We start from the raw sequence: 27,519 nt of genomic DNA on the forward strand, positions 1-27,519 counted from the left end.
GCATGTTTCATTCTGTATAATAGCTCCTGCTGAGAGATTTAAGAGAAATCACTACAAATGAAATTCAAATAAATGACAAACTCCTGTCCTGTATGCTGTACATATTTTAAAACACTGCAAATCATAAAGTTATGCATGGAAGCAAATAATAGCCATGTTTAAATCTTGTAAATTACTGAAATTAAATAGTACTAAATCTATAGCACTGAAATATTTTACTTTGAAAACCATCGGAAATTTGTGTAAATTCCTCCTGAATTTAAAAAAATCTGTGGTCAATTTCAAGCTGTGCGAAAAAACTTACAAAAAGCTTATTTAATTGTAGTATTTATGAATTCACATAGAAAGTACCTAATATTCAAAAACTATATTGAAATTGCTCAAATTCAATAGTGGAGCATTCAAAAACACAAAAAAACAGTCATGTCAAAATAAGGTTTTAATATATGTTTCATATTTTATGTACAAAATATACATTATAATGTATAAATAGACACAACATATTACATTTGCATAACAGAGCTTTCTCCTAACTAAAGATATATACTATTGTGTACCACCCAGTATGGATGAAATATATTGTCCTTCAAACTTAACACTCAGATCCTGTTGTAATGACTAGGAACTTTAAATGTAATAATTGAACATTAATGTTTACATGAAGACGTTTAAGAAGCCGTTGCATTAAAGTTCAAGATTATGCTCCGTCAGTAGTTGCTTTTGGGCCTGCAGTGAAACCAGTGACGTGCTGGCCTTCAGTGACATCCACACTCTTCAACAATCATGTCCTCGTGGTGCCGCAGGGCCAAATCATCATTCTCGTAGTACAGCATGGAGAGCGGGCTGAGACGTGTCGGCACACAGGACGGGCAAGATACTCTTTCTGGATGGTGATGTTGCAACAGGCTCTGATGAATAAGAAGAAGAATTACTTGAATGATCATTGATTGTTTTCAACTTTGTTATTTTACACACACATACACACGCAATTGGAAAAACATGTTAGTGATTGGACTGCCCCCTGAGCAGTTAGGGGTTCTGTGCCTTGTTTAAGGGCAACTTGCCAGTGCCCAGGTGGTGAACTGGCACCCTTCCAGCTACTAGTCCATGTTAGACTTGAACCAGCCGCCCTCTGGTTCCCAAGCCAAGCAGCCCCCACAGATAGCGCTACCCCTAACCACAGTACACCTGTGACTTTACAAAAAACTGATTGTTTAAGATTCTATAGAGCTAAATGGGACTAAACCTTAAGTTGTCATCTCACCTGCATGTATGCATGGTTGGTCGGGTTGAAGGACTCGTCCAGTGGTGTGGGACACTCTCCCTCACAGCGGAATGCATTGTAGCGTTTAGGGTGCACAATCCACTCGTCCCAACCGATGTGGTCAAAGTCCACCCACATGTCTACCTTCCGACACAGCGGCCTCTGGGGCGGCTCTGCTGCTGGTGCAGGAGTAGGTGAAGTTCCTGCAGGCACCCTCATTCTCTCCATTCTGTTCCTTTTTGGCGTCGACTTTGACTGTCACTGCTGACTCTGTCCATTGTCACATACTTGGAGTTCTCCACAGTTTGAATGAGACTGTGGGCTGTTTGGCCTTCCTGGGGCAGGTTGTGCTTAGAGAAGATGACCATCATGACCCGATTCGTGGTTGGATGGTGTATTTTTCTTTGCCTAAATCCCAAATTCTTGAAGATTGACTTGTCAGGGATGTCACCTTCATCCCCAGCACCGCTCCCATGGTCCGCCTCAGGTTCTCCTGAGGCCTCTTGGCTCGGCACTCCATCTCCCTGGTACAACCAGTATTTTAACAGAGCAGTCACGTTAAAAACCTTCCAGGCAGACTTTGTGCTGCTGGCGGATGTGTCTAAGCTCCCCAGGAAAAGGTGCTCATCCTGGCATGTGCTGCCATGGTTACAACTCTTTCCAGAGTGATATAAATCCAAGGTGGCACGCTTGGAGCCAGAGAAAGTAGGCAGTCTGATCCGAAGTTCTGCCAGCTGCACAATCTCATTGGTAGAGATGGATGACATGTCAAATGTGACTGTCCATCTTTCACCCACTTGATGGCAACCTGAAAATTAGACAAGAGAACTGTAAACAAGAACCCAGTTTCACACACAACAGTCCAAAGGTTTCTGGGCAAACCAGATCCCTGGACAAATGTCAAAATAGTGGAGTGGGAGGGTAAACAGGACAGGATGTGTATTGAACCCCCCTGTGCAAGGACGTCTGAGGGCTAATATACACACCCTCTCACATAAACAGAGAAAGCCTTTAAAGTGGAATAAGCATTTTGACACTTGCTTGGTTGTAAAAAAGGGAGGGTCTGATAACACAGATAATCCTGCAACCAAAGAGCTGCTGGAAGATAGACTCCACTGTGGAGAAACTAACACATACAGTACATAACATGCTGTATACCCAGTGATGCATATAAGCATTGAAAGAAACATAATTAAACATTTACTCACCTCTGGCCATCAGACTTAGGATGGAGTCAGAACTGTGTGCTGACAGGTTGTCACCTTGCATTGTAATGGTGTTAATAGCTACTGGCGATGAGGAATCAGCAGTCCTGAAGGAGCGGTACAGCTGCAGCATGTACAGAGGGTATCTGCTGCGATTAAATGAGAGATTTCTGAATGCTGAACTGGTCTCGAGGCCTGTGAGATCTCTGTGCCTTTGTGTGGAGAAAACGACTCCAAAAGAGCAGAGGAGGAATGTGCCAAAAACTGTCAGGACTCTGGCTTCCATTTGAACTGAAACCCACAAAATCTACTCCAACAATAATTAGAGAGAAGCAAAGATCTTCCTTCCTCCAGCTGGCTTCAGGCTGAAATGATGCTATGTGCAGACGGAGCTCCAGACAGGCCCCTTTATAGTGGACAGCTGCCCTTTGATGACCCCTGACCACTCCAGGCATCTGAACAGCCCCTCTGATCATCAGAGCACACCAGAGGGGGAGAAAAAGAAAACATTTAGCCAAGGTCATTGTCCCGTCAATCTGCCTGGCCTTTTATATTCCCTCAGGAGCCTAATCCTTTTGAAACGTAAAGATCTATCAACTAATAACACTTGCAATGCTGTACAGCCATCGGCACCTTTCTGTTTAGTGGCAGTGGCAGAAGTAAAGTCAAATTTCACACATGCAGAAACTAAGAATAAAAGAAAAATGTAAAAAAATATATATATAATAAAATAAACAATAGATTAACTTATTTTCAAAGGTTTTCATTTATTATCAGGAATGTGTAAAACAGTAACATACACAAGAACGGTATGATGCTCAGTAAACAAGGTTCCAAATGGTCATAGTAGTGACAGCACAGTTTTTACATTCCGTTATATTTTTACATTTTTAATTTAAGTGGAATTAACAGCACAGTATTGGAAGTACCTTTAAATAGCCAGTGAACAATGAATGAACAAAAAAAAAAAAAACTAACAATCAAAGTCTCTTTGGAGGTAACACAAAATTCAGTATGTCAGTTTCATGTAGGTCCTGTAGCTTAACCTTTTATATTATTTTATAGTTCCTTCACTCTGTGAGAGGCTCACTTGCAGTTATGTATCAGCGAACACAGGCGACTGACTGAGGTCCGACTGGTCTCATCGGTTTCCCCTGCAGATGTTTAGCAGATGACTGTCTTCTCACAAAGCACTGAAGAAAGTCTTCATCTGTGTACGAGAGGGAACTTTAGGATCACAATGGATCAGAAACATGACATAAATCAAATGTCAGATCAGAAGACGGACACGATTCTCCTTGGATCAAAGACCGTGAGGAGTAGCAATTTGGTCTCAAACATTAGGACAGGGCGCTCACGTGGTTTACCCTGGCAAAGCAATTTTGTCAAAGTGCAATAAATAAACATACCTTTGTTATGAATTCCTCCTGCACCTCTGGGTCGCTCTGAAACTCAACACTGGCATCCAGTTGTAACACAGGTATGTCTTTCAACTTCTCAAAATGTATCCTGAAAAGAGAGTCGGGCTGTATTACACTGACCACCTCAGACCACACACTGCTGATCCTCTGCTGTTCACAGCCGAGCAACAAACAGCTGCAAGGGACGCCATTTTAAATGATGACTGACAAACAGACATCTGTAGCCCACGTAGTAGAGCATCATCTAACACAGTGGCTGTACCATCACTAGCATTTGTCATTTTTGGAATTTATTTCATTTTCATACCAGATTCTGGCAGGATCATTTACCGATCATAACCGCTAAATACCAATTTTAAGTGTGATGTTTTTTGTTTTTTTTACAGTGCAGAGATCAGGTCTGCATTCACCAACTGGCCAACTGGTTACAAAAATGTATCAGAATTGGTCTCTAATCTTCATACTTGTTAAAAAGTGAGACTTCACACTTTTAAAGCTCATCTAATTGTTTTAGAGTTCAGCAGTTTCTGTAAATATTCAACACATAAAAGTTTGAAGGGGACAAACGGACACGATCACTCACTCAGTGCTCTTTTCAACAAGCCACCTCTCATGTTGAACGTGCAGCTTTTCCAGATAGTCGAGTTTCACTCCTTTCTCTTCTGCTCTGCCCCGACGCGCGAGACGCTCCTTACATTTCTGAAAACAACAAAATAGAGTGAAACTCTCAAGAATGTAATGCTACAGTAACAATAACACAAATACAAACAACACTAGCTAAAATTATGTGCTGCAAAAACACATTTTTGCTTGTGAGTTATTGTCTCTCTTGAAATTGTCATATGAAATCTCTTGTGTTCAGCATACCTTTGGTGGGGCTCTGAGGTAAATGATGCCCTCCAGCTCCACCTGGTGTCCAAACTGCTCCACCAGGAAAGAGTGCCAGTCCTGGTAGACTGCCCACTCTGTAGAGTTGATACAACCCAGCTCAAACATGTTCAGGGCAAAGATGTATCTGACGGAACAGAGAGGCTAATTTTTAAAGGTTAAGGTTCAAGCAAACAAAACAAAGTAGAATGCATTTGCTCAATTTTGTTGAATACATATAACCATTTAATGCTAATTCTATTGTTAGCATCATTTTGATTATTACCAACAATAACAATAATTTTGTAATGTGTGAATTTATGGATAGTGAAGTGCTCATTCTTCTTATATAATAATAGCTTTGGTTAAGAGAACATCACATAGATTCTGGGTTTAATGGGTCTTGTCAAAACTATAGTTCCTCTTACAGTGGCTTGCATAAGTTTACACACCCATGCTAAAGTTGATTAAAAAGAACAATAAAAAAACGTCTTTTGGAAATTGATCTTAATGGCTTAATTAAAAGAAATTGGGGAAATGCAACCTTTTAAGGACACCACTTTTCTTTGTGAATGAATAATGTATAGTAAATAAATAAATGTTCTTCCTTAAAATACAGGGGGCAGAAGTATACAGACCCCTATGTTAAATTCCCATAGAAGCAGGCAGATGTTTATTATTAAAGGCCAGTTATTTCATGGATCAGAACACTATGTATCCTGATAAAGTTCCCTTGGCCTTTGGAATTAAAATACCCACCCAATCAACTTTAGCATGGGTGTGTAAACTTATGCAAGCCACTGTACATTATTTCAATTTCACTTTACCGTCCTACCCTGACTCGCTCACCTGTCGCTATAGATGGAGCGCTCATACACCTGGAGAGGTGTTCCCTCTGAGCGGAGCAGGTGAGGCGGAGGAGGCTGTAGCTGCGTTCTCAGCCGGCTCATACAGGAAAATGTCTGAAATGTGTACGACCATCGCTGTGGGTCCTGGTACATCATCTGCAGCAGGTTGCTGACTGTTGTCTGGGGGGATGCATCTGTCCCCTGTCAAGGACACAAGTGGAGACGGGTAGCTTAACTTTCTTTGATTTTTGTTGTGAAAGGATGTAGTGGTCAGGAAATGTGCACGGCACGCACCTTCGAGGTCCCACTTTCAATGTTCTGCCACTTGCTGACAGGTTCTGCCACCACCTCCAAGTCTGGACAAGCTGCCTGCAAGAGTCTTGCGAAGGTTGATTTTCCAACAGCTGATATTTGAGAGGACATAGTACAGGAGAGTTACTTTACAAATTCAGATTATTATAACTCAATCATAAATGATGATATATTGCAGATTAAACCAGATAGCTGTAATACAGTTGTTAAAATTAGATCCACATTTACCAGCTGCAACTTTAAAAGTGACAAACACATTAATGCATACTAATTTTATCCCAGTGATGTAAATTATTCTGAAATGGGTCATTCTGCATGAGTAATTTTACTTTTTGTACATTAGTATAAGTTAGTGTGTTTTAATTCTAATACGTTTGTATTTTCACTTCAGTGGGAGAATGCATTGCTTTTACTTGTAACTGAGTGTATGAGTATTACATTTATTTTATTTTAATTATTTAAGATCTGATGACTTTTTCAAACACTGCATATTACACTCGTAGTTTAGCACAAAAAATCCTCTTATTTTGAAATGCTGTAAATTATATATCTATAAATTATCTGTAAAGATAATGTATATTTATCTTACCAATGTTGCCCTCGATAGAAACCCTCTTCACTTCCCTCTTCACTCCATTCTCAGTTGAACTTGCAGGCCCCTCGAGCCAGGAAAACTGAGCGTCCTTGAATTATTAGCCATACTACTTCGGCTCGTTGTCTGTGTTGTGTCTGTGTTTTCAACTCGCAGGAGGCTGTCGGGTGTCTTCCACTGTGGAGGAGGCACATTATATCCAAATCTCATGACCTGTATCGACACTGTTTTTAAGTTAGAAACACGGTTGAACGGAACACATCGATAGAGGGCCGACATTATGAAGTAACTAGTTTACAGAGAGAATATCACATTCATCTGCATGTGCTTGCTTATGTGAGTGAGCAGTAAAGACTCAAGGTAACGGTAGCTAGCTCTTCCTCTCCATGATGTGTGCGAACATGAACTTTATAATCGATGTATAGTCAAATATGTTAAGCAAATTAACGCCAATACATTGGCTAAATCGTTTCTGTAGCGCTCTCCCAATAACTTCGCATATTAACTAGCTACTTCGAAGTCAAATTATTAAGGTAAGTGTCATAAAGTCATAAAGTTGCACAACAGTGTCCAAAATGGTACAAACAGTAAGAGCACAAATCACTTCCGGTGTCCTGTCCTGTAATTTCGCAATAAAGGCCTTAAAAAGGCAATACAAATTATCCGCGCGTTTGAAGAGGACATTTCTGGAAAATTACAGATTCATACTTGATTTGGATTTCATACGTTTAGCGTACATATATAAGGACGTATATGCTACAGCAAAGTTTGAGCTGGTGAAAGCTCTCCTACATCCATGGTTGGTGTCAGTTAAAAGATAGAAAGAACCCGGATGTACTTGCCATTAGATTTCCACAGATGGATAAGGTCAGTTGCTTTACTTCTATTTATGTTTAACTGTCTATGTATTTATGCTGTGTTTTTCATTTTTACATATTTGTGAAATGTAAAGCTCCCCCCTCCAAAAAAAACTGTAACACTCCAATAACCATTAATCAATACCATGTTATAATGTCAGCTATGAGAAATAAATCATTTCAACAGCAAAAAGATGATGAGGCACCAGTTTGTTTTACAATACTGTAAGTGTGAATATGCCAAATAGCGTTCATAATTCATGATAAAGATGCTTAACACACATGCAATAAAAATCTAATTACACCCACATTGCATAGCTTTGATTAAATGTGTTTTAAAGTGTGTTTCTTTATAAAGAAATCTAATTAAGTGCCAGTTGCTTATCATTCCTATTTGTAACAAGAACACAAACGCAACAAAAACTCATCAAACAGCCATCACAACTTTTTTGTAATTGTTTTTAAAAAAGCACAATCACGCTTTGTAAGACAAGGAATAAACATTTCAGACTCATTTTACAATCCAAAGCTTAAAAAATCTGTTCAATTAGTTCTAAATTAAAGTTTTATTAAAGCTTAAAACCTTCTTGAAATGGAAGAAAAAAAAAATCTGTGAAACCACTATGACCATTTATAGCATCAGACAATTTAAGTATAACCACTGGTTAAGGCAACAAAGAATAGAAAAAGGATTGAACTGCTTTTTGGTCCTCATCAGTCACTCTTGCATCTGCAGTGACTGCCTCTCAGTAGCTTGTGTTTTTGATGGTGATCTTTTGAGCCGCCTCGATCTTGAAATCAATGATACCTGAGGGAAAAAACAGCATTTCTTTTTCTTTTTCACCAACGGGAAATTAAAGCTGCAGCTCAAATAAATAAAGAGAATGCTCTATCAGTGAGTTCCAATGTAATGTAAGTGTGTGTGTGTGTCCTCACCCTGACTGAGTGCGCTGCCATCAGAGGAGAGGTGCCAGTATCTGCGGTCGCTCTGTCTGGCCTGCTCTCCGTTCACCACACTTAGGAAAGGTCCCCACAGGCTGGACTCGGTCTCAAACCTGCCACACAGCATTAAATATGACTCAACGTAGGCCAGCATACAGGACTTTAAGCTATAAAAAGCTGACACGCACAAAAGGTACATTATATGAACTCACGTGAAGCCAACATATCTTGTCTTGAGAAGTTCAAGGGCGTCCAACAGAGAGCTGTCCTTAGGCACATCCACAGAGTAAATAGCAGCTGCCCCGCTGGACGTCACCACCTCCACCATCACAGTCACTTTGGTCTGGCTAGGTAAAACCACCACAGGATCAATGGGCTCCAGCACTAAAGTGTCTGTAAGAATGCACACACACACACACACCATGAACAGTGAAATCACAGTGGCCACAGTGGGTAGAAAAAAAAAGTTGCATACCACTCTCATTGAGGCAGTCCATGCTTTCAACCGCTAGGTAGGACTTCTGCTGGAGAGCTGGCAGGATCTGAGATATGGACATGGGGTTGTGGTATATGTTGTTTCTGGCACTTGTCCTCATGGCCTCCATTGAGGCGGCACACTCTGCAACTGGGCTGCCCATCGCCAATAAGGCCTTGGACACAACAAAGAAGAACATTTGAGCTGCAAAGATTGTGTTCTGTAGAAACTAATGCAATTAAAGAGACAGAGGGAGCTGAACGGAAAAATAAGGAAAAAGATCCTTACTTGAACTGCGAGGCCTGTGCTGAACTCGTTGCCAATGTGACCGTCTGTCCTACTAGAAGCCAAGAGCTTCTGCTTGATCTTGCTAAGGGCTGTGTCCAGCTCAGCAGCGTTCTGCACATGAGAACCAGCGTTCTTCACACACTGGAGTGCCATTCCAGCCATGGCATAGGTATCTAGGGAGAGAAAGTAGGATAAAGTATGTGACAGACAGAGGGAGAGTTTAACGTGAAGCACAGGATAGAACTACACCTGGATTCCTCACGTATACAGTGAACATTGTGGTAGTGTTAACAGAACTGAGGCTAAGGCTATGTACACGTTCCCACCCTAAACCTTTTATTCTGGCAAATGTCTGTGAGATGACTCCCTAGTCAAGGTAATCGGAAGTAACTTTATGTAATGCATCTGTTTGAAATACTGTATGACTCTTAATGTAACGCAACAAAACAGCACGTTTTATCTTTCAGACTATCTCACTCCACCATAGACAGTTTGCAGCATTACATCTTAGTCCACAGTATGAGTGGTAAGTACACTAACTTTATTGATCATTTTTAAGAATTGCGATGCATCCCTTTCTGCTCAACATCTATTTAATGTTTATTTCAACAGCTAAAAGAAAGGATTTAGGGAGGTTACACTCACCAGTACTCTCAGTGTCTCCCTGTTTGAGGTGCTCATGTTCTACTGCCTTGATGAGCTTGTTGCTGACATGGTTGTTGACCCTGATGCCGCTCACGCAAAGAGCAAGCACACCCAGAGAGTACTGGTAATAGTTGGTCAAAGGGCGATGGCTGACTGTGCAAAGGAGAGAAGAAATAAAAGAAACCAATTTATATTGAAACATGACTGTAATGTTCAAGAAATGAAAAGGTACTTTGATTTCTCCTTATATCAGTTTGGATGGAATAAGTCAATAGCTGTTCTAATGACTAATTCAATCCAAACTGAAATTAAAATCAGAATCCTTCAAAAAGTAAAACATTTATTTTCAATATTTTATTTAAATAATTGGCTCTACCTAAATTCTATAAAGCTAGAATCACTATCAAAATAACATTTATTGATAATGTTAGCAATAACATAAATACTTAACATATAAATTATAAAAATGTTGAATTGTCTTTTCAATTTTCCTGGATTTCCCTTCTGAAGAAATATCCACACTAAATAAACTTTGAACTTATTTTGTCGCACAATGTTAAACAGAACGGTGAACACTTTTTATGACAACCGTTGGCCTCCAGAAGGTCAAAGGAAAACTTACAAGCAATATGCTCTTTTTCTTGTTCCATCTGCTTCTTCAGGTGCGTCAGCAGCGTTTCACTGTTCTCCCCGACGGTGAAGGTGATTGTGTTGTGGTCGTAGCACGAGGACTTCAAAGCCAAAGTGTACAGCGCCATGAGGCCGACCACGGATTGGCTGTTAGAGAGAGAGCTGAGAAAGACACACAGGTGACTCGGGTTCAGGTGAGAACATCAAGGAAAAAATATAAACTCAATGGACATCCAGATTTAAAATCCCATTAAATGTGATGTGTCCCAACAATAAGTAACACAGAAGAACGAGGGCATTTATAAACAGTGCAATACCTTTGAATGTCATTGTGCAAAAAGTTTTTCAGTCTATTCAGGTGTTCGCTCTCTTTGGCAAGGTTGTGGTAATTAGAAAGCCGTAATGCCAAGTGGACACTAGGATTGGGGAGTCCTTCCAGCGTCTCCAGAGAGTGAAGGAGATTCTTATTGAGTGACAGGTACGGCTCACGGTTGGCTTCAGTATCTGGATTAAAATATAAAAATGCCAAGAATCTTTGTAATTTGACAATTACACTTGTAAATGAGCAAGCAATATGAAGTCCATGCATACATGATGTTGGTAATTGCACAATCAGTGAATGTCCAAACAAGTGAGTTAGTCTATTTGTAAAATGGGTTTTTCTGGTGTTCAAACAGTTTCAGTAAGAGCCGTCAGGGTTTTTAAGGATTGGTGATAACTGCACTAAATGAAGCATAAAATACTTACCACATGGTTTACCAGAGGTAAAGGCAAGAAGACCTGTGATTATGACCAAAGACAGCATTCTGGGCAACCTGTTGACACTAACAGTGGAAATCACTATTATAGCCAACTTTAAAGTAGGCTAACAAATACAGATAATAGGCCTACTGTAAAATGGGAAGAAATAAAATGCTTAGTATGTAAGTATTCACGTATTTGAGAACGACAGGTACACAGATGTCAAATAATAAATCTAAAATATATGCAAAATGCCTGTGAATAGTCCATTAACGAGGATAGGTAAATTTTACAAGATCATTATTATTGTCATCGCGATTTCGTAATTAGATTGTAAGCTTTAACTTGTAAGTGCCTTACCTCGATAGAGAGTCTAGTGTGAAGAATCCAAGCTGAGAAAGAACAGATCAGGGGGAGACAACAGCTATAGTATCTCACTGTCACATGACTCGTCATTTGAGATGACAAAGCGATGACAAAAGCAAGACGGTCCCTTTAAACCCGAAACCATAGAAAAACGCTGTGTTCCAGACACAATTTTTAGCCTGTAAATTACGACTTCAAGTAACGACTCGCGACTTGGTAGCGTTTCAGGAAAAAAGGAAGACAAGTCCTTCTAGCTAGCGTTAGGTGATGCCATAGACTGTATATATATATATTGATATAATGGTCTATGGGTGATACTAGCGATTTCTAGTCGGCAACATAAGGGCTTCATTAAATAAACATAACCTGTAGTACACAATCGTATGAGTATTGTTTTGATTACAATGTGCGGAATTACTTTACGTTGCCTATTTATTTCTATGTATCTGTTAATCACGAGTGTCTGTTCACTATCAACAGGGGTCATTGTTGTTTATGTTTTTATATGGTTGATTGCCGTGCCAGTTGCCTTGAACGCAGCATAAGATCTGTGGGCAGAGGAAACTATCTTGTCAACACATATACTCTTTGGTAAATACCAACGTACAAGAGGCAGCTGTCTAGAATCTTACTTTACACATATCGTCTTTTGGTCAATAGTTGCATCGTGAAAACTGACATTTTAACTAAAGTTAGTCAACGTAAGTAGCTACAACTGGTGCTGACGCTTTAACTAAAACTTCACTTTGTTATCTTTGTTTCTGTGTCGCACAGTGTTCAACACAAACTTTGTAGTAACTCGTTTGCCATCTGTAACTACACCTCCCACAATTCACTTAACGTAACATCCGCACTTTCTAGAACCTTGACGAGTTTTCTGGCGCTAATCTTCAGTCTGTCTATGAGAATAGCGTTAGCTAGCGTCATTTTATTTCAGCCTACCATTCAAGCAGTTCACACCAAAAGGACCTTTACTACAGGAGCTATCTGCTCGCAGGTGGTATCAAGATTAAGTTAGTAAGACTTGGGCATGTAGAGCTTGTTGCTGTTTTCTAATGGCTTAATGGCATCATTATTCCAAAAGAAAACAGTGAACTGACGGATGCTGGCTAACGTTAGCTAGCTAGCTAAACATCAACAACAAAAACACGAAAAGGGGCTGGTCTCTCTGTAACGCTAGAGCTATATGTCTGGTGGGCATATTCAAAGTTGTTAATTAACGCAGGGATGTAGCTAGCTGTCACTGTGTATAGCAATGTCACGTATAAATAATAGTTTTAGTTGTAACGTCATACTAAGTTTAATAGTACGTGCAGCAGTTGCGTTGTAGCTAGCTAGCTAGCTAATCAGCCAGCTGCCCTTGTGTAAACAGATTCATAACTTGTGCGCCATGTAACGTTAGGTTACAGAAAATATATTTTTGCCGTTTATCTGATTGGTATCAATACTGATGTTCCAGATCAGATCCGTTTGTAGTTATCTACCTATGGGTCTGTTCAAATAATTTCACCGACTGGACGACCATGCATCACCCTGCTCCTACAAGCAGTGCATTGGGCTTTCTGCCAGCCATGTATTCATTTTCGGGCCCCACAAGCCTTCCTGAATTTGACCTCGGATCTCCAAGTACTTCTGGTCACCTACAGAGAGCAGCTCTATCTAACAAGTATGTAGCAGATGATTTGGAGATTGCAAAGTCACTCCATGCAAATGTTAGAAATACAAATGCAACATTTAAAATAACTTTTCAATCTTAACCTGACATGTTTCATGTATCATGTGTGTTGACATATCCGTCTCTGTGTTCCAAAGCAGCTGGGAGACACGATGCCTAAGGAAGCACAGGAGGAGAGTTGATGATGAGTAAGTGAGAGATGCATGGAAAGAGCCGTCTTAACAATTCACAATGCTTGGAATAGTCACATACTGGGTGTTGTCATAAATATCTCAATGTTTTCTCAGGGGATGCAGTGCTAAAAGGAGGAGGTTAATGGTCGAGGCAGAAGTGAACATTTCAGAGAACACAGACACTAGCATTGGTCAAGACTGGCCTACAGCGAACAGCTGCCCTCCTCTGCCTGCCCAGCAAGCCAGCCCTGCACCTTCACAGCCCTGCCCAGCATCTGAGAACTTGACTTTGCCACAGCCCTCTTCTGCTCTGTCGCGACCAGAGGCAGAGAGTTCCTGCATGGAGATAGAGGCAGCTCAGAGGAAACTTCAGGAGATTGAAGACAGGTATGCAACAAGCTGTGTGTGCAAAAAGTTGCAAAAAACTGTCTGATTTCTTGCTTGTTTGAAGAATTAGACTTTAACTTATACCATATGACCAAAAATCGAATTAGCCATCTTGGAATCTGTCGTATGGTCTTGCTATATTATTTTTTCGCGTTACTGTGGGTCACAACTCTGATGTCTAAAGAAAGGAGAAAAATTATTAACAAGCCGATTATCAATTATTTAAGCCAAAAATAGTTAGATTTATGGGTCTCTCAGGTCAATGCGGCAGCCATTGTTGCTTGTTGTACAATAGCCCTTGTTTACAAGTAAGCTTGCATTTTCACTTGGTTTGAAGGGGTATACTCCCCTTTGTCTTAGCCCTAGCCCTTAATCAAAAAGAGTAATGGGACAGCACTAGGTCTCACGTGAACGCGCAAAACCTAGAGTAAGGGGTAGGGGTAGGGGTAAGATAGAGAAATGAGATTCAGCCCAAGTTTAAAATGTATCAAAATCTGTTGCAAACACATATGTCACATTTTTAAATACACTTCACAGACTGTCTGGTAGTTTCCGTTGCATTCACCTTTACATTGTCAAGATGTTTGCTAGTTCCCTTCCTAGTTTTGCAGGTGTCCTGTTCATTGTCCTGCCACAATGAGTTGTTTGCCATTTAGTATTGGTGATGGCTTTGGGAGTTGTATCACATGAAAAGGTGACATCAACACATACTATAACTTTTATTTCTTCAAGAAAATACAGTGGCCTTTATGTATTACAGAATAACACTGGAGGATGATGATGAGGATGAAGATCTGGATGTAGAGCCAGCCCCGAGACGGCCAGTGCTGGTAATCTCTGACAGTTTGAAGGAGGGTCTACAGCGCGGCATCAGCGACATCCTACCGCACACGGTAGCCCAGTCCGTGTATGTTCTCTTAATGTTGTTATTGGAACGTTTAATGTTTCATGAAGTAACATGGCTGATGTTGCGCTGTTCCCTCTTTGAAAAGCTCCACACACATTTATTTTGTGTCATATCTTTAGGAGCCATTCTTGCATGGAGTTGGTGTTGTGGCGGCCACCAGACGATCCCTTTTGTAAGAAGCGAAAGGGCTCCTTACAGAAACAGCGTAAACAACAGACAGTATCTCGGCAACCCCCGACTCCCTGCCCATCTCCCACCCCTCACAGTCCCCTCAACCCCTCCAGTCCAACAGCAGACACACACTCTTCTCTGTACAGCTTTCCTGTACCCCACAGCTCTGGAGAGGAGGACATGGAAATGTAACGGCGCTTGATGACTGTAGAAACCATGGTAAAGTTAAAGACTTAAATTGTAGTCGCAAAAAAGACTACAAAGGACTCAGAATCTCTTGAAGTTGGTCAGTTTGGCAAGGCACGTTGGCTGTACATGAATATTGTGCGTTTTTTTTAGATAGTTGTGCAACACATCTTTTGCTTTACAGTCACTCAGTTTAGTTTTTTTCTCAATATAATCACATACAACTATGTAACAATAACGCTGACTTAATGAGTATTATTTATTTAAATCTCTAAGACACCTGTCATGATCTCAAAACTTTGAAAAGTTCTAAAGACGGCCTTACATAACCAATTTGATATAAATTACAGAATTAACCTTTGCCATTAGAAATAAGATAATTTGTACATATTTTGGCCAAAGCCTGACCAACAACTCACTGGTGTACTGTTAACCCTCCTGTTGTCCTCAGGTCAAATTTGACCCCTTTAAAAAAATGTCTATATCTGAAAAATGGGTTTCTTTTTAACCAATTACCACAAAAAATTGATTGGATTCCATACAACGCTCCTGCAAATACAATTGATCACTTTCATTCCAATGTTAAATTTTTGTCCATTTTCTGACCTGGAGGACAACACAAGGGTTAATATGACTTTATTCTTTGTTAAACATCAGTGTGCAGCATCTGAATTTTGTACAGTTTTTATGTTAAGCTTCTGGATAGCATTACCAGGACACTAAATATTCCTGTTTGTTCACATTTGTGCACAGCTTCCTGCTTGCTTTTGTTCTTGTTGTGATAGATGTTTATCTTCCTATAGTGCTAAGCGAGTATTCCATCTGTGAGCTCTGAGAAATTCGTAAAGAAGTCGTGGAAATGCACATTTTTTTATGATTTGATTGTATTTTCATAAATAAATTACCAGAATTGCAACGAGTTATCATGTGTTCAAGTTTTTTATTTGTTTTAAATAAACTCTTACTTTGTCCATGTAGAGATTCTGCATGGCATAGTTGGACACAATCTTACTTCAGTGAAGTGAAAGCAATCGTCTTGTTTGGTGAACAGTGTAATCATTGTGTTCTCTTCACCTCAGGAAGAGAAGGGGTCCAGGACTAACCCTGTGGAAGTGACCATATGCATACATATACTTTGACAAAAAATTAGCTAAGTATGGTTTTAATCCATGAACTATTAGGTTATTAAAAACAACTTCCAATTTGTCTATCAAAATTAAATGATTAACTGTTTTAAGTAAATTAGAGCCATGTCATTGTTCTAATTAAGGATGATTTATATTTATCAGTTCAGTTGGGGCCAGCTCCGATTACAAGACGGATGCTGACAATTATGATTTGGCAAATAGTTTTTTAAACAGGTGCTGGTCCTACATTCTTAAACATTTTTGATCTCACAGGGAGATCCAACAACACAACTCCTCCAGCCTGCTGAAACACCTTGTAAAACAGAAGCATGGCTAACAAATGATTATAGGGAAACCGTCTTTTAAAAAGGTGACGTCAGTCCCAGTGGATTATTTTACATTAAGACAAAACATTTTCACAAAGTCAGTTAAGTCGTTATATTAAATGCTAATGACATAATTTAGTTTGAACTTGCTAGATATCTACAAAATCTTTTTTTGGTACAATTTAACATCTTTTATGATCAGACACAGTTTTCCCATAAAGACCTGTCTGCTTTATGAGGTTCTCACACAACTCACATGGTCTTTGGTGAAATGTCAGTTTATCGCCTATTCACAGGTTATTGTAAGCTGAAGCTGTAAAATTTAACTGCCTTAACACAGAAAAAATGTGAACTAAATGACCAAATCTTGGGTTGTGTAATTTGTCACTGTGACCTGCTTGTTAACCTGCCCTCCTGAGTACACGTAACCGTAAATGATTCATTTCTATGGCCACAGAAAATAGCTTGAAAGGCATTACATTATATTACTGGTGTTTGCAACACACACAGGTTGCCTGTCCTTAACTTGAGACTGTCCTGACTGATGAGTGACTCTGAATCCCAGTAACGTCTTGACCTTGAGTGATCTAGCAAGTAGACACAAGTATTACATATTATAATGAAAACAAGCACAAAAATGATAATTATTGAATGTTATTGACACTGCCAGAGTTGGTTTTTCATTGTACAGTGGAAGTACTTTTACAGAGGCCTCTTACAGAGGACAAGCAGCTAGTTTGGGATTATGTGTCTTGTTTCTTGTGGTGCTTCTAGAGGACATTACTAGTTGTCATTTATAAATGTAAAAACGGCAGTATGCATCGAATAGTAATGTCTGCAGTATACTTGTTTGTCACCATTGTGGATGCAGCTAGTGGCTATTCAACCAATATACTCACTGTTGTAAGATAGGATCCGGCCAAATCTAAAGGGCTTGTATTTGCAGGCTCTGAGTGTAGGCTCTGGGTGTAGGCCTGGTTCTCTACGCGGAGCTGCTTGACTCTGCTCTGGAGGTAACGTAGAAGCTTAAATGAAGCCACGTCTGAGGGGCTGTGGGAGGCAGCAGAGGCCACAACATGGAAGGAGGCAGAGCAAACCGAATTCTGAGCTTCCTGATGGGAAAGAGAAACCGAGAGATAGAGGCATTTTGTCGGTAAACAAATGAATATAAGATATATCTTTAGGTGATATATGTCTGAAAGCTTGGTGTTTGTGCCCACACAGGAACAGGAACACATTTACCTTTGCACTAAACACCATCTTTCCTTCAGGCCTCTCACACTTTCTCTGACTCTCCTCTTGAGTCTTTGATGGTTTTCTGGAAAACAAACCTCTGTTTGTTAAGTTGTTTGTTGTGAATAATTAACATAACTACAAGAAAGAATTATTAGTCGCCAGGTACAGTGTTACTTTTATGCTATAAGATGCCCAGTGAGTTGAGGTGAGATCATGCTCTTGTAAGGACAGACAGCTGGTTAGTAGCTATGTCATCAGAAACCAGTTACCTGCACCTTAACAACTTTGTCTTGCACCTGTGGGATTAGAGCAAAACTTAAATATAGCAAAGCATAATAATTCTTTATTTCCATCCTATGGATCATAAAGTTTTCTTGGATTCTCTGGCATTTTTTTGAAAGAAGAGCAAATTTGATTCACATTTTCAAATAGTATCACTCCTTAAAACTTAGAAAGAACAACATTTATGTGCCTCTGTTTATGACTGTATGTTTGCATGTTACCTTTCTAGTTCCGCTGTCAACTCTTCTTCAAACTTGCATGCCAGACGCGCTGCAGTCTGTTCCTTCCACTGACCCATGCTCCTCTGAACCTGCCTGAGTTCCAAGTCTTTGGCCTTCAGCTGTTTGCGAAGTGATGCCGCCACTCCTCCTCCCTCAGCCCCTCCATCACACATATGATGCCAGTTCAGACTGCTTAACTCGTCAATGTGCTCCTGCAGAAGCAAATGGCGTTAATGCAGTGAGTGGTGAGTTCTTTTGTGTCGAAGGTATGTGCTTTACAGAGTGTGTAAATTTAAACCTGAATGAGACGCTCCTTTAGAGAATCCAAGGCTTGGTCTCTGTTCATCCTCAGCTGTTGCCTCTGGATGCTCAATTCGCGCTCCTGAAAAAAAATATGAACTGGTTTTCATGCATACATTTATTGTTCTATATTTTAAAACATTAGGCCCATTCTGAGCTATACCTTGTCTTCTCTCAGCTGCTCGGTGGTTTGTTTCTGTGAATCAAGCTCCCGTTGTAGATGGTTAATCAATTGCTTCAACTTCTCTCTTAGTGTCCTCAGGTTTGTTAGAGCCTCAGCTGCTGTAGGACTGCACAATACAAAGACATGAGAACTGGAAGCACACCATGTTTCCTTTAAAATAGTCACATTTCTAAACCAGACATGTATGTAAACTAGAGCAGGAATTTGTACCTGGGAGTGAGGTGCACAGAACTTTGTTTGGCTCCACTCTGCTCCACTAAGAGGTGTAGATGTTGGCACTCTGCTGCCAGCTCCTTGGCCCAGTGCCTGAGCTGCTGGTCCAGTTCAGCTGTGATTTGGTTATGGCTCCTCTCCCTTTCTTCAAGCATCACCCGGAGCCTGTCGGCCTCTTTCTCCGCCAGCTGAACAGCCTGCTCGAGCCGCAGCACTGCCCTCTGACTCTCCTGTGACCACAGAGCACACCATGTCAGCTTTTCTACAGCACCATATTTCTTTGTGTGACTGCAAATGATTATTTCCTGTGGTTTTCTTGCACCTGTGCCATCTGTCTCTGCAGCTTCTTCTGCTCAGCCTGATGCTCCTCTTTTAGCAATTTGCAAATAACAGCCAGCAAAGACTCCTGCTCTCTCTGCTGCGCACAGCTTTCACTCTCCATCTCCTGCACTCTCTTCCAGATAAAAAGAAAATCATAGAAAGAGAATGGAATAAGAACAGAACCATGCTCATGCTTTTCAGCCTCTTTCTATTCTGCTCTTCCAGTATCCCACAGTGCACCTGCACTGCTTCCACTTTTTCTGCCTCCCCCTTCTTCCTCTCCTCCTCTACTGCTTTGTGAACCTGAAAGGATCCATACTGTGCATAACATGCAATTGCGAGGAAAAATATTGTATTTATAAAAGGATTAGTACCTTTTCCAAAGCGTATACATGCAGCTCTTCTTCCCGGTTCTTTGCCTCCTGCTTTTGCTGCTCCAGAGAATCCCTCAGCTTCTTTGCCTCTTCTTCTTTTAGCTGCCAGATGAAGAAAGGATTACATGAAAAGTAATCCTGTGGAGTGTTTCACTTATGGTAAGTATGTTGTACAGTGCAATAATCATGAGAATAACATAGAAAAGTTAGGTTTTAATACTTACAATCTTAACATACAACACATGCATTTATGGCAGTGCAAGATACTTTGGGTCAGACTGTACACCAAACAGTTTACATCGAGATAGTGAGGGAGTGGATTTCATATGTTCACAAAAATACACTGACCTGGATGGAATTTTTCAAGGCCTCAATGTGTCGTGTGTGAGACAGAGCTTGTTCTTTCAAAGTGTTTGCCTTTTCCTCTTTAGTCTGCTTATTAACCTGAGGACACAACAGCCAGAGGGATTTTTGTATCATTAATCAAACTGTGATGCTGTCATTTGAAGAATCAGTATTGTAGTTTTGAAAACATGTTGGTCACCTTTTGCATTTGCTGCTCATGAGCAATTGCCAATTCTTTCTTTTGCTGCTTTAATGCTGCTTGCTGCATTTAAAAAAAAAAAAGAGGAACTCTAATGGTCTGTTACTTAATGTTACATTACAAAAAACACAACTTGTAGCCATGAAAAAACACAGCACATACCATCATTCTATGAGCTTGTTCATGGGCCTCTTTCTGTGCATTGCAGTGCTGGGTTTTCAGGCGTTGTAGCTCCCCCTTCAGTCCATCACTTTCTGCTTGTAAGGCCCCACGTTGTTCCTGTAAATCTAGTAGCTGCAGCTCCTTCTGGGCCAACATCTTCTCTTGAGTACCCACTCTGATCTTGCATTCTCCCAGTTCACCCTGCAGCTTGCTTACTTGAAACTCTACCGCCTGATAGAAAGAGATACAACAAAAATAGTAGGGATAGTCAAAAACAAAAAAATCAATAAACAAAAATTGGATTTAGATTTGCTTAACAGCTATTGGATTTTTTGATTTTTTAGAAATAAGCGTATCATGTAATTTGGTGCCACCTCGATGTGATCCTTTTTCTGCCTCTGTTCCTCCTCCAGATGAGCACAGCTGTTCCTGAGTAAGCTCTCCGCCTCTGTGACCCTCTGGAGCTCCTCACGAGTCTCCTCCAACTTCTGTTCCGAGAACACACAGAAACACATATCCAGAGATATTTTCACACATGATCAAAATAAATACCTTCCCACTGTAGTTGTACTCAAAGTGTTAAACAAAAACTGCAAAGAAAACAGCAAAACTGAAATGACACATTCACAATATAGTCATAATTTTTAATCTGTGATCCTGTAATCCAAATATCAAGAAACTGATAAATACATAAATACTGCAAAAGAAATAGAGTTTAGAACCTGCAGTCACCCCCAAATTGTTAAAACCTTCTAGGAAACAACATGCCTATTTTCTTTAACAGGTAAAAGTCTTTGAATACCTAAAATAATTTACATTTCATTTTCTACACTATGGTGAACAACCTAAGTCCCACTGGAGACAAACCCATTACTAGCCTATAATTTGATTGGCTAAAATGTTTTAGTGGTATTTCCTCATCTGAAAATATAACTCTATCACACTAAAAATATTTTAATAATTTTGGATGTTTTATTCGGTTTTCAAAGTGTGAATACTGTTTTATTACTTTTTTTAACATCATATTTTTTTAGGCCCTTATTAACAAGACAGCTGAAGACATGAAGGGGGGGGGGGGGGGGGACATGCAATAAAGAGCCACAGGTCGGAGTCAAACCTGGGCCCGCTGCGTCGAGGAATGAGCCGCTACATATGGGCGCCCACTCTACAACTGAGCTATCCATGCACCCCGCTGTTCTAATACTTTAAACTATTTTAATCTTGTTATGGTTATAGTTATAATTATAGACACGAATAGGCTTTAACACGGTACTTCTTGCAAGGACTCCTGCTTCTCTCTTGCACGTCGCTGTTCAGCAAACAGTTCTGTTTTGGCATTGTCCAGCTGTCTTTCCATCTCCTCTCTCTCCAGCACTGACATGACGACACTGGGCTGTTTGTGGAACAGTGGAGCAACACAAAAATTGTTGAAAAAACAACACCCTCTGTATTAAAACACGTGAATGACTGAACACAACCAAGGATTAACATTTTGCTTGATTCAGGTGTCATTACCCTCTCCGCGAAGACTGAATCCTTCAGAGTCTGTTTACTTTGACTCAGAGTTGCGAGTTCTTCTTTCACGTCTCTTACCTCGAGGATGCAGGACTCTCTCTGTCTCTGCAGCTCATGCAGCTGGCAACTACAACACATTCAGAGTTGTATTACTACCCTTTATACAGAAAAGGATTATGTTGATGCAATGTGATGTTACCATGTTGATGTACAGTGTATAACACAGTTAGTAGGAGTTTAGTTTTGTACCTAACAGAGTCTTTCTCTGCCCTGCTGTCTCTCAGAACCAACTCCAGAGTCCTCTTCTCCTTCTCCATTTTTGCTGTCTCTACAGTCAGTTTCTCTAATTCCTGCAAAGCATGCTGGGACATATACCATAAACTGTGAGTATTAGTGAGACTTCTGTACGCACTGTATAAACTACTGTATACATTACCTTTCTTCTCTGTTGAAGTTCAGAAAGGCAGAGCTCAACATCTTTTAACTGAGTCTTCTTGTCCTGGAGTGTCTGCTCCTCCTCCTCACAATTCTGTACCAGTCACACAAACCAGTTTAGTGATTTATCCTACACATGTACACAAGAGAATGAATACAGATGACATACAAACATTTTTCTACACTAAATATGACTGGGAGACTTATTCCCACTTGTCGGAGTGTAGAGAGGCGCATTTTCATCTTTGCCCAATCAGAGTGCATCTTCTCTGACGTCCTCTCAGGCCGGCACCTACTGCTCCAGTGATTCATTTCCTCATCTGTGTCGTTGTCATTGTCCTCCAAAGAACACACAAGTCTGAGATACACAATCATGCGCAGTGTTCTAGTCAGAACTATGTGCCAAATAATCATTAAAAAGTGTTCAAGAAAAGAAAAAAAGTTAGTTTTTAAATGTTCTACCATGTGATTTACCTGTAAGTCTCTCTCTTGTTGCGCTCTGCTTTACGGAGAGCAGGTTTTTGGTTATGTACGTTTCCATAAGATGATTTTTGGCCTTAGTAAACAAAAAAAGGGCAAATTCTGTGACAGGTAAATGTTGTTACTGTGGACTCACAAAGGAATACACAGTCAGATCTTGCTTTACCTGATGTAGATGGAGGTTTGCTTTCTTCTGGTGTGGGTGTGGCGTAGTCACTCTGGTCGGTGCAGTAGTCATCCATGGCCGTGACAGACTGTATGAGAGAGCGCCATCCTGAGGGGGAACACACAATTGATGTGAACTGTAATTTCATGAATATTTTTTGTACTTTAGTTACTATCATTTTCTGCATTTTAAGAGTTTGCTTTCAGACATTGTCTCTTACATCATTTAGTTTGTGCTGCCAGCTCTGTTTGTTGGCTGAATTTTGGATGCAGGTCATTCCAATACAACACTCCATTTGACTGGAATAATCTTCCTGTTTTACCTCTTTCTGCTGCTCCAGGACGTCTTTATTTTCTCATCTTAAAACAACCTGTTTATGCTCTTAATTTGTATGCACTTACAATCTTCAGTTTATCTGTGCTTCTCATAAACTATATGTACAGTGCTTTAATTGCTCTTCATGCTGATGTAATTGATTTATTATCTGGATCATTGTACTACATTTTCAACACTTGAGGGCTGGGGGTGTGGGTGAGAGGGTGAGGGTGCTGTCTGTATCTGTGTATTTGCAGTGTATGTTTGTTATCTAATGCTGTTTTTGTTTGTGTTTCATAATGTTTTTGCATTTTTGTTTATAGGACCCCCTTGAAAATAAGATGCTACATCTCAAGCGGCTAATCTATCAATACGATCAAATTTTCATTAACACTTTACAATAAGGTACACAATAAAAGTGGAGTTATTGTTTTTGAAAGAGTAACAAATGATTAGTTACCCTTTTCAAAAGGGTAGTTACCCTTTTTCAGAAGGGTAGTTACTCTTTTTTTAAAAGTAGTTTGAAAAAGGGTAACTACCCTTTCTGAAAAAGAGTAACCAATCATTTGTTACTCTTTCAAAAACAGTAACTACCCCTTTTTTGTGTACCTTATTGTAAAGTGTTATAGAGTAACTACCCTTTTGTTTGTAAAGAATGAATTTCCAAGACAAATTGCTAGACTGTGCTTGCAGGAGCAGTGTAATCAGTGAGTAGTACCTGCCAAGCTCCTGGTCTTAGGAGAAGTGCTGCTCTGCCGCATGGTTTCATGTTCTGTAACGTCTGTTCTGTGGACTGAAAGAAGAAAAAAAAATGTACAGGACCCATAAAAGTAAGGGGAATAAATGTCGAGAGGCAGGTTATAGTATGCTGCAGTGTAAACTACAACCCAAGATACAAAAGGGCTGTTACAAGGCGGCTGTGGCTCAGTGGTAGAGCGGTTGCCTGCGAATTGGAAAGTTGGTGGTTCAATCCCTGTCCCTTCAGTCCCACGTCGAAGTGTCCTTGGGCAAGACACTGAATCCCGAGTTTCCCCCGGTGCTGCGCATCGGAGTGTGAATGTGTGTGAGTGTATATCTGATGAGCAAGTGGCACCTTGTACAGCAGCCTCGGCCACAGTGTATGAATGTGTGTGAATGGTGAATATATCCTGTACTATGTGAAAAGTGCTTTGAGTAGTCGTTAAGACTAGAAAAGCGCTATATAACAACAGGACATTTACAAACAATATACTCATTGTACTATTCTTGGGGATACAGATATAATGTTTTAGCCTTCAGGTGGCACTTAAGGAAAAGCCATGGGGTTGTTCATTAAAAGCTTCACCCTCATGAATGTGCTCTGCATATTTCAATCTAATTAGGTTGTGTATGTGTGCAAAGTTGAAATCTGCGATAAGGGTATTGCAAAAGATCACATCCAGAAAGGAAAGGTTTCATCCTGAGGGTAATGAATGGGCTCAGTAAATCTCAAGGCAATATGCCCATTAGATGTAGGAAGAGGCACATTTAGTGAGTTAGATTTAATCTTTTGGGCACTGTAATCAGCAAGAGTTTGGAAAGTGAGTACTCACTGCAACTGCCATCATCCCCAAGCCTATGTGGTGTGCTGTTTGTCCCTCCAGCTCCTGCTTGCTCACCACATGATGTACCAACTCCGTAGCTGTCATAAACACATTTCTCCAGTTCCTTTCTTTGACAATAGTGAGCTGTCTCTGTGTTTTTTTCTTTCTTGCTTTCCCCAGTCATTGTTCCTTTTCTGTCGACATTAAGCATACTGTGTCCTTTTTGTTCACCCGGGGAAGTATCCCAGTCTAGTATCTCTGTCCTCTCAGCCTCTTCGTCAAGTTGCTGCACATTACTCACTGGCAATGTCAACTCGACCATTTCATCTCTGAAGCATCTGACAAAGTCCTCAGTGCAGATGCTGTCTGAAGTAGGGAGGGTTACTCCTGTCATCCTTCCCTCGTTACAGGTGTCTCCAAGCAGCCTCTGGAGCCTCCACATCACCTGCTCCCTCTGAGTCTCTATTTCCTCTTTGACTCTTGTCCTTCTGTCTAACCTCAGTTTAGTTTCCTCATGAGTAATGAGACCAGCCTGGCAGCTTGTGCTACTCTCTGGGGGAAGAGCAGAGGAGAGATGGGTGCTTTTGTGCAAAGGAAGCACACAGGCCAATGGCGGGCCTCAGAAACATTTTTTGCGGCTGCTAAACTATATATATATATATAAATCTTCTGCTCCACACACAATTTACAAATAGATTTTTTCAACAGGCAATTATCTGCAGCAGACGTTTTAGCCAATGATGTAATATAAGCATAGATTCAAGGGTATCATGGTCATGTAGCATAAGGCCGTAAAAACTTCATTTAAAAAGTCAAGGTATGCCATAATAATCATAGTATAGTATGGTATGGTTAAAAATGTCATTGTATATCATGCCATAAAAGTATGTCATAAAGTGTATGTTATAGTAGTATGCCATAAAATGTCTTAAAAAGTCATAGTCTAGTATGCCATAAAAGAATAAAAGTGTAGTATGTCATAGTATGGTATGCCATAAAAATAAATCATAAAAAGTCATACTAGTATGCCACTTGGCTACAGTGTCAACCCCCCCCCCCCCCCCTTTTAGCATCAAGTTAGGAGTGACAATTTAGAAAGCTACTGGTTGCATGGCAACTATATACTGGCACCTCGCGAGTGTTGTGGGAATTAAGTTAATCAATGCTTGTGTTTTTCCGTTAATGATACTAATACTGACATATTACCTGCTGTTTGCTCCATTGTGTGTGAGTGAGTGTACATCAAATCAAGACAAGAAGTAGGAGTGTCATTTGTTTGAGTAGTACTCCCAAGCCCTGTGTCTTTGCTCAGCGATTGACTCAAGTTGAGAGGAGCTAGAAAAAAACAAATTAAAACACAGATTATCACGTGAAATTTTTTTTTTTTAATTTGGTATAAGGTGTGTGTTATGATAAAAATGACCTGCATCACTGCGATCATGCTCTCTAGAAATTGCCTGATGTTTCTGGGGCTGGACCTGCATACATCAATCACACTGTTCAAAACATGTATACGTACACGTACATACATACATACAGACAAGCCAAAAGACAGAATAAAAATCAAAGACCTGCAGCTGACCAAGCTGAGCATCAATAGCATCTAGGAGAAGGTCACAGTGGTCCAGTTTGAGAGGAGGAGAGTCCACTCCAGACACACTGCTGTGAAGATCTGACAAGGCATGACAAAAGGGTCACTAACAGTACGTACAAACTCCCAAGAGGGTGAAATATACATGATATAGATGTACTGTTGATACAAAACCTGTGTAAAGAAGCTCATCTGTGTCCTCTGCGTCTCTGTTTGCTCTGCCATGGCCTCTGTCAGCCATTGCCTATAGCTGAAGACAAGTATCCAGTATCCACCCAGCAGCACGCTAGAGACGCACAAATCCTCAGTGTCCTCTGGTTAAGACTGACTGGGCAGTTGTAAGGAGTGGGGGGTTATGTTGTTCAGTTGTCCAGGAAACCAAGACAATTTAACTTAGCAAGCCAAACACACTTCTTTTCACTGAGAAGACTGTAAATTCCTCGCACTCCCCAAAATGAACACTACAGCTGTACAAATCAGTCCACCTTAACGCTGTAACGTAATGCCGAATGTTTAACTTTCCATGACTGAAAGATAATGTAATATCAGTAAAATTAGTGCTAAATACCATTTTCTTAGCCCAGATTAACCACATAGAACCACATATAGTTATCAGAGGCTAACGTTAGTCTGGCTAAAACTCCCTAATGACTTCATTTACATATATGAAGATAAATCATATCACTTAATCGTTCAACCACCATTGTACTCTTTAACTGTTTAACTGTCTATGTTTGTACTGAGTAAAAACATCAGCAACCTAGATACTTACTTTCGGGAGTCAAACGCGGAGACTTAGCATCGATGCTAAACTTCCGTGCTGAGCGGCGGTGCTTAATTGACAGGAGCTTCAGATTGCCATGGAAACCGTCAAACAGCTCACCACCCGCAGCACAGCGGCAAAATTAGCGCCAAGAGGCGCAGTAGAGATCTGGCAGGGCTGTTAGGAGACAGTCTGTGCATCAAAATAGCGATACAATTATATTGCCTGTAATGTGTTCTTATTCCTAATATAAATGTCTAAAAAAAGAGGGTTCAAAGCATTCTCCAAACTGACAGGAAGAAGCTTTTGGTGAGGAAAGAATTCACACTATTTGTCACTTTTGGCCTACCGTACAAATAATTAGCGAACTTGGCGATATCCAGTAGTGGTGGGCGGTACTGCAAAATTTGGTATCGATCCCATACCAAATACATATAGGGTCCGTATTGC

At 40.4% G+C, this 27,519-nt stretch overlaps 5 protein-coding genes across 10 annotated transcripts; 1 reads left to right on the forward strand and 4 right to left on the reverse strand.

Annotated features, from left to right (window-relative positions):
- Positions 1-144: 144 nt before the first annotated feature.
- ccdc117 (coiled-coil domain containing 117) lies at positions 145-15,570 on the forward strand. Of its 2 annotated transcripts, XM_032515870.1 has the most exons (6): positions 145-156; positions 12,729-13,119; positions 13,266-13,316; positions 13,416-13,688; positions 14,449-14,595; positions 14,715-15,570. In XM_032515870.1, exons 2-6 carry the CDS (start codon positions 12,977-12,979, stop codon positions 14,956-14,958), a joined length of 858 nt encoding a protein of 285 aa, XP_032371761.1. In that variant the 5' UTR covers positions 145-156; positions 12,729-12,976; the 3' UTR covers positions 14,959-15,570. The 2 variants fall into 2 exon arrangements, with proteins under 2 accessions (XP_032371761.1, XP_032371762.1); XM_032515871.1 differs by lacking the exon at positions 145-156 and having other exon boundaries at positions 11,988-13,119; positions 13,269-13,316.
- LOC116689330 (nodal homolog) lies at positions 422-3,005 on the reverse strand. The gene is given in 4 exon segments (XM_032515868.1): positions 422-908; positions 1,265-1,506; positions 1,509-2,072; positions 2,473-3,005. Coding segments are annotated over 4 exon segments (1,242 nt in total). The 5' UTR covers positions 2,756-3,005; the 3' UTR covers positions 422-755.
- Positions 3,220-7,139, reverse strand: dguok (deoxyguanosine kinase). The gene is given in 8 exon segments (XM_032515869.1): positions 3,220-3,679; positions 3,879-3,978; positions 4,474-4,589; positions 4,758-4,905; positions 5,607-5,806; positions 5,900-6,009; positions 6,507-6,569; positions 6,572-7,139. Coding segments are annotated over 8 exon segments (981 nt in total). The 5' UTR covers positions 6,789-7,139; the 3' UTR covers positions 3,220-3,652.
- Positions 7,830-11,588, reverse strand: tcn2 (transcobalamin II). 2 transcript variants are annotated; one of them, XM_032515867.1, is made up of 10 exons: positions 11,448-11,588; positions 11,094-11,170; positions 10,664-10,850; positions 10,339-10,508; positions 9,717-9,869; positions 9,072-9,244; positions 8,784-8,958; positions 8,521-8,701; positions 8,303-8,421; positions 7,830-8,174 (listed from the first exon to the last, which is right to left on the reverse strand). In XM_032515867.1, the coding sequence occupies exons 2-10, from the start codon at positions 11,149-11,151 to the stop codon at positions 8,113-8,115; spliced, it is 1,278 nt and encodes a 425-aa protein (XP_032371758.1). In that variant the 5' UTR covers positions 11,152-11,170; positions 11,448-11,588; the 3' UTR covers positions 7,830-8,112. The 2 variants fall into 2 exon arrangements, with proteins under 2 accessions (XP_032371758.1, XP_032371757.1); XM_032515866.1 differs by having other exon boundaries at positions 11,094-11,161; positions 11,448-11,550.
- si:ch211-102c2.8 (trichohyalin) lies at positions 15,105-27,190 on the reverse strand. Of its 4 annotated transcripts, none has more exons than XM_032515844.1 (28): positions 27,079-27,190; positions 26,481-26,634; positions 26,287-26,387; positions 26,139-26,193; positions 25,922-26,050; positions 24,725-25,267; positions 23,872-23,946; positions 22,839-22,946; positions 22,667-22,748; positions 22,406-22,550; positions 22,194-22,286; positions 22,007-22,107; positions 21,758-21,884; positions 21,516-21,635; positions 20,617-20,730; positions 20,243-20,473; positions 20,081-20,143; positions 19,885-19,980; positions 19,537-19,638; positions 19,164-19,295; positions 18,839-19,071; positions 18,608-18,734; positions 18,443-18,526; positions 18,145-18,356; positions 17,911-17,937; positions 17,648-17,723; positions 17,305-17,517; positions 15,105-16,992 (listed from the first exon to the last, which is right to left on the reverse strand). In XM_032515844.1, exons 2-28 carry the CDS (start codon positions 26,545-26,547, stop codon positions 16,927-16,929), a joined length of 3,522 nt encoding a protein of 1,173 aa, XP_032371735.1. In that variant the 5' UTR covers positions 26,548-26,634; positions 27,079-27,190; the 3' UTR covers positions 15,105-16,926. The 4 variants fall into 4 exon arrangements, with proteins under 4 accessions (XP_032371735.1, XP_032371734.1, XP_032371733.1 ...); XM_032515843.1 differs by having other exon boundaries at positions 17,917-17,937; positions 22,007-22,119; positions 27,079-27,189; XM_032515842.1 differs by having other exon boundaries at positions 22,007-22,119; positions 27,079-27,189.
- Positions 27,191-27,519: the final 329 nt, after the last annotated feature.

Source organism: Etheostoma spectabile, chromosome 5 (assembly GCF_008692095.1).
Source record: "Etheostoma spectabile isolate EspeVRDwgs_2016 chromosome 5, UIUC_Espe_1.0, whole genome shotgun sequence".
NCBI lineage: Eukaryota > Metazoa > Chordata > Actinopteri > Perciformes > Percidae > Etheostoma > Etheostoma spectabile.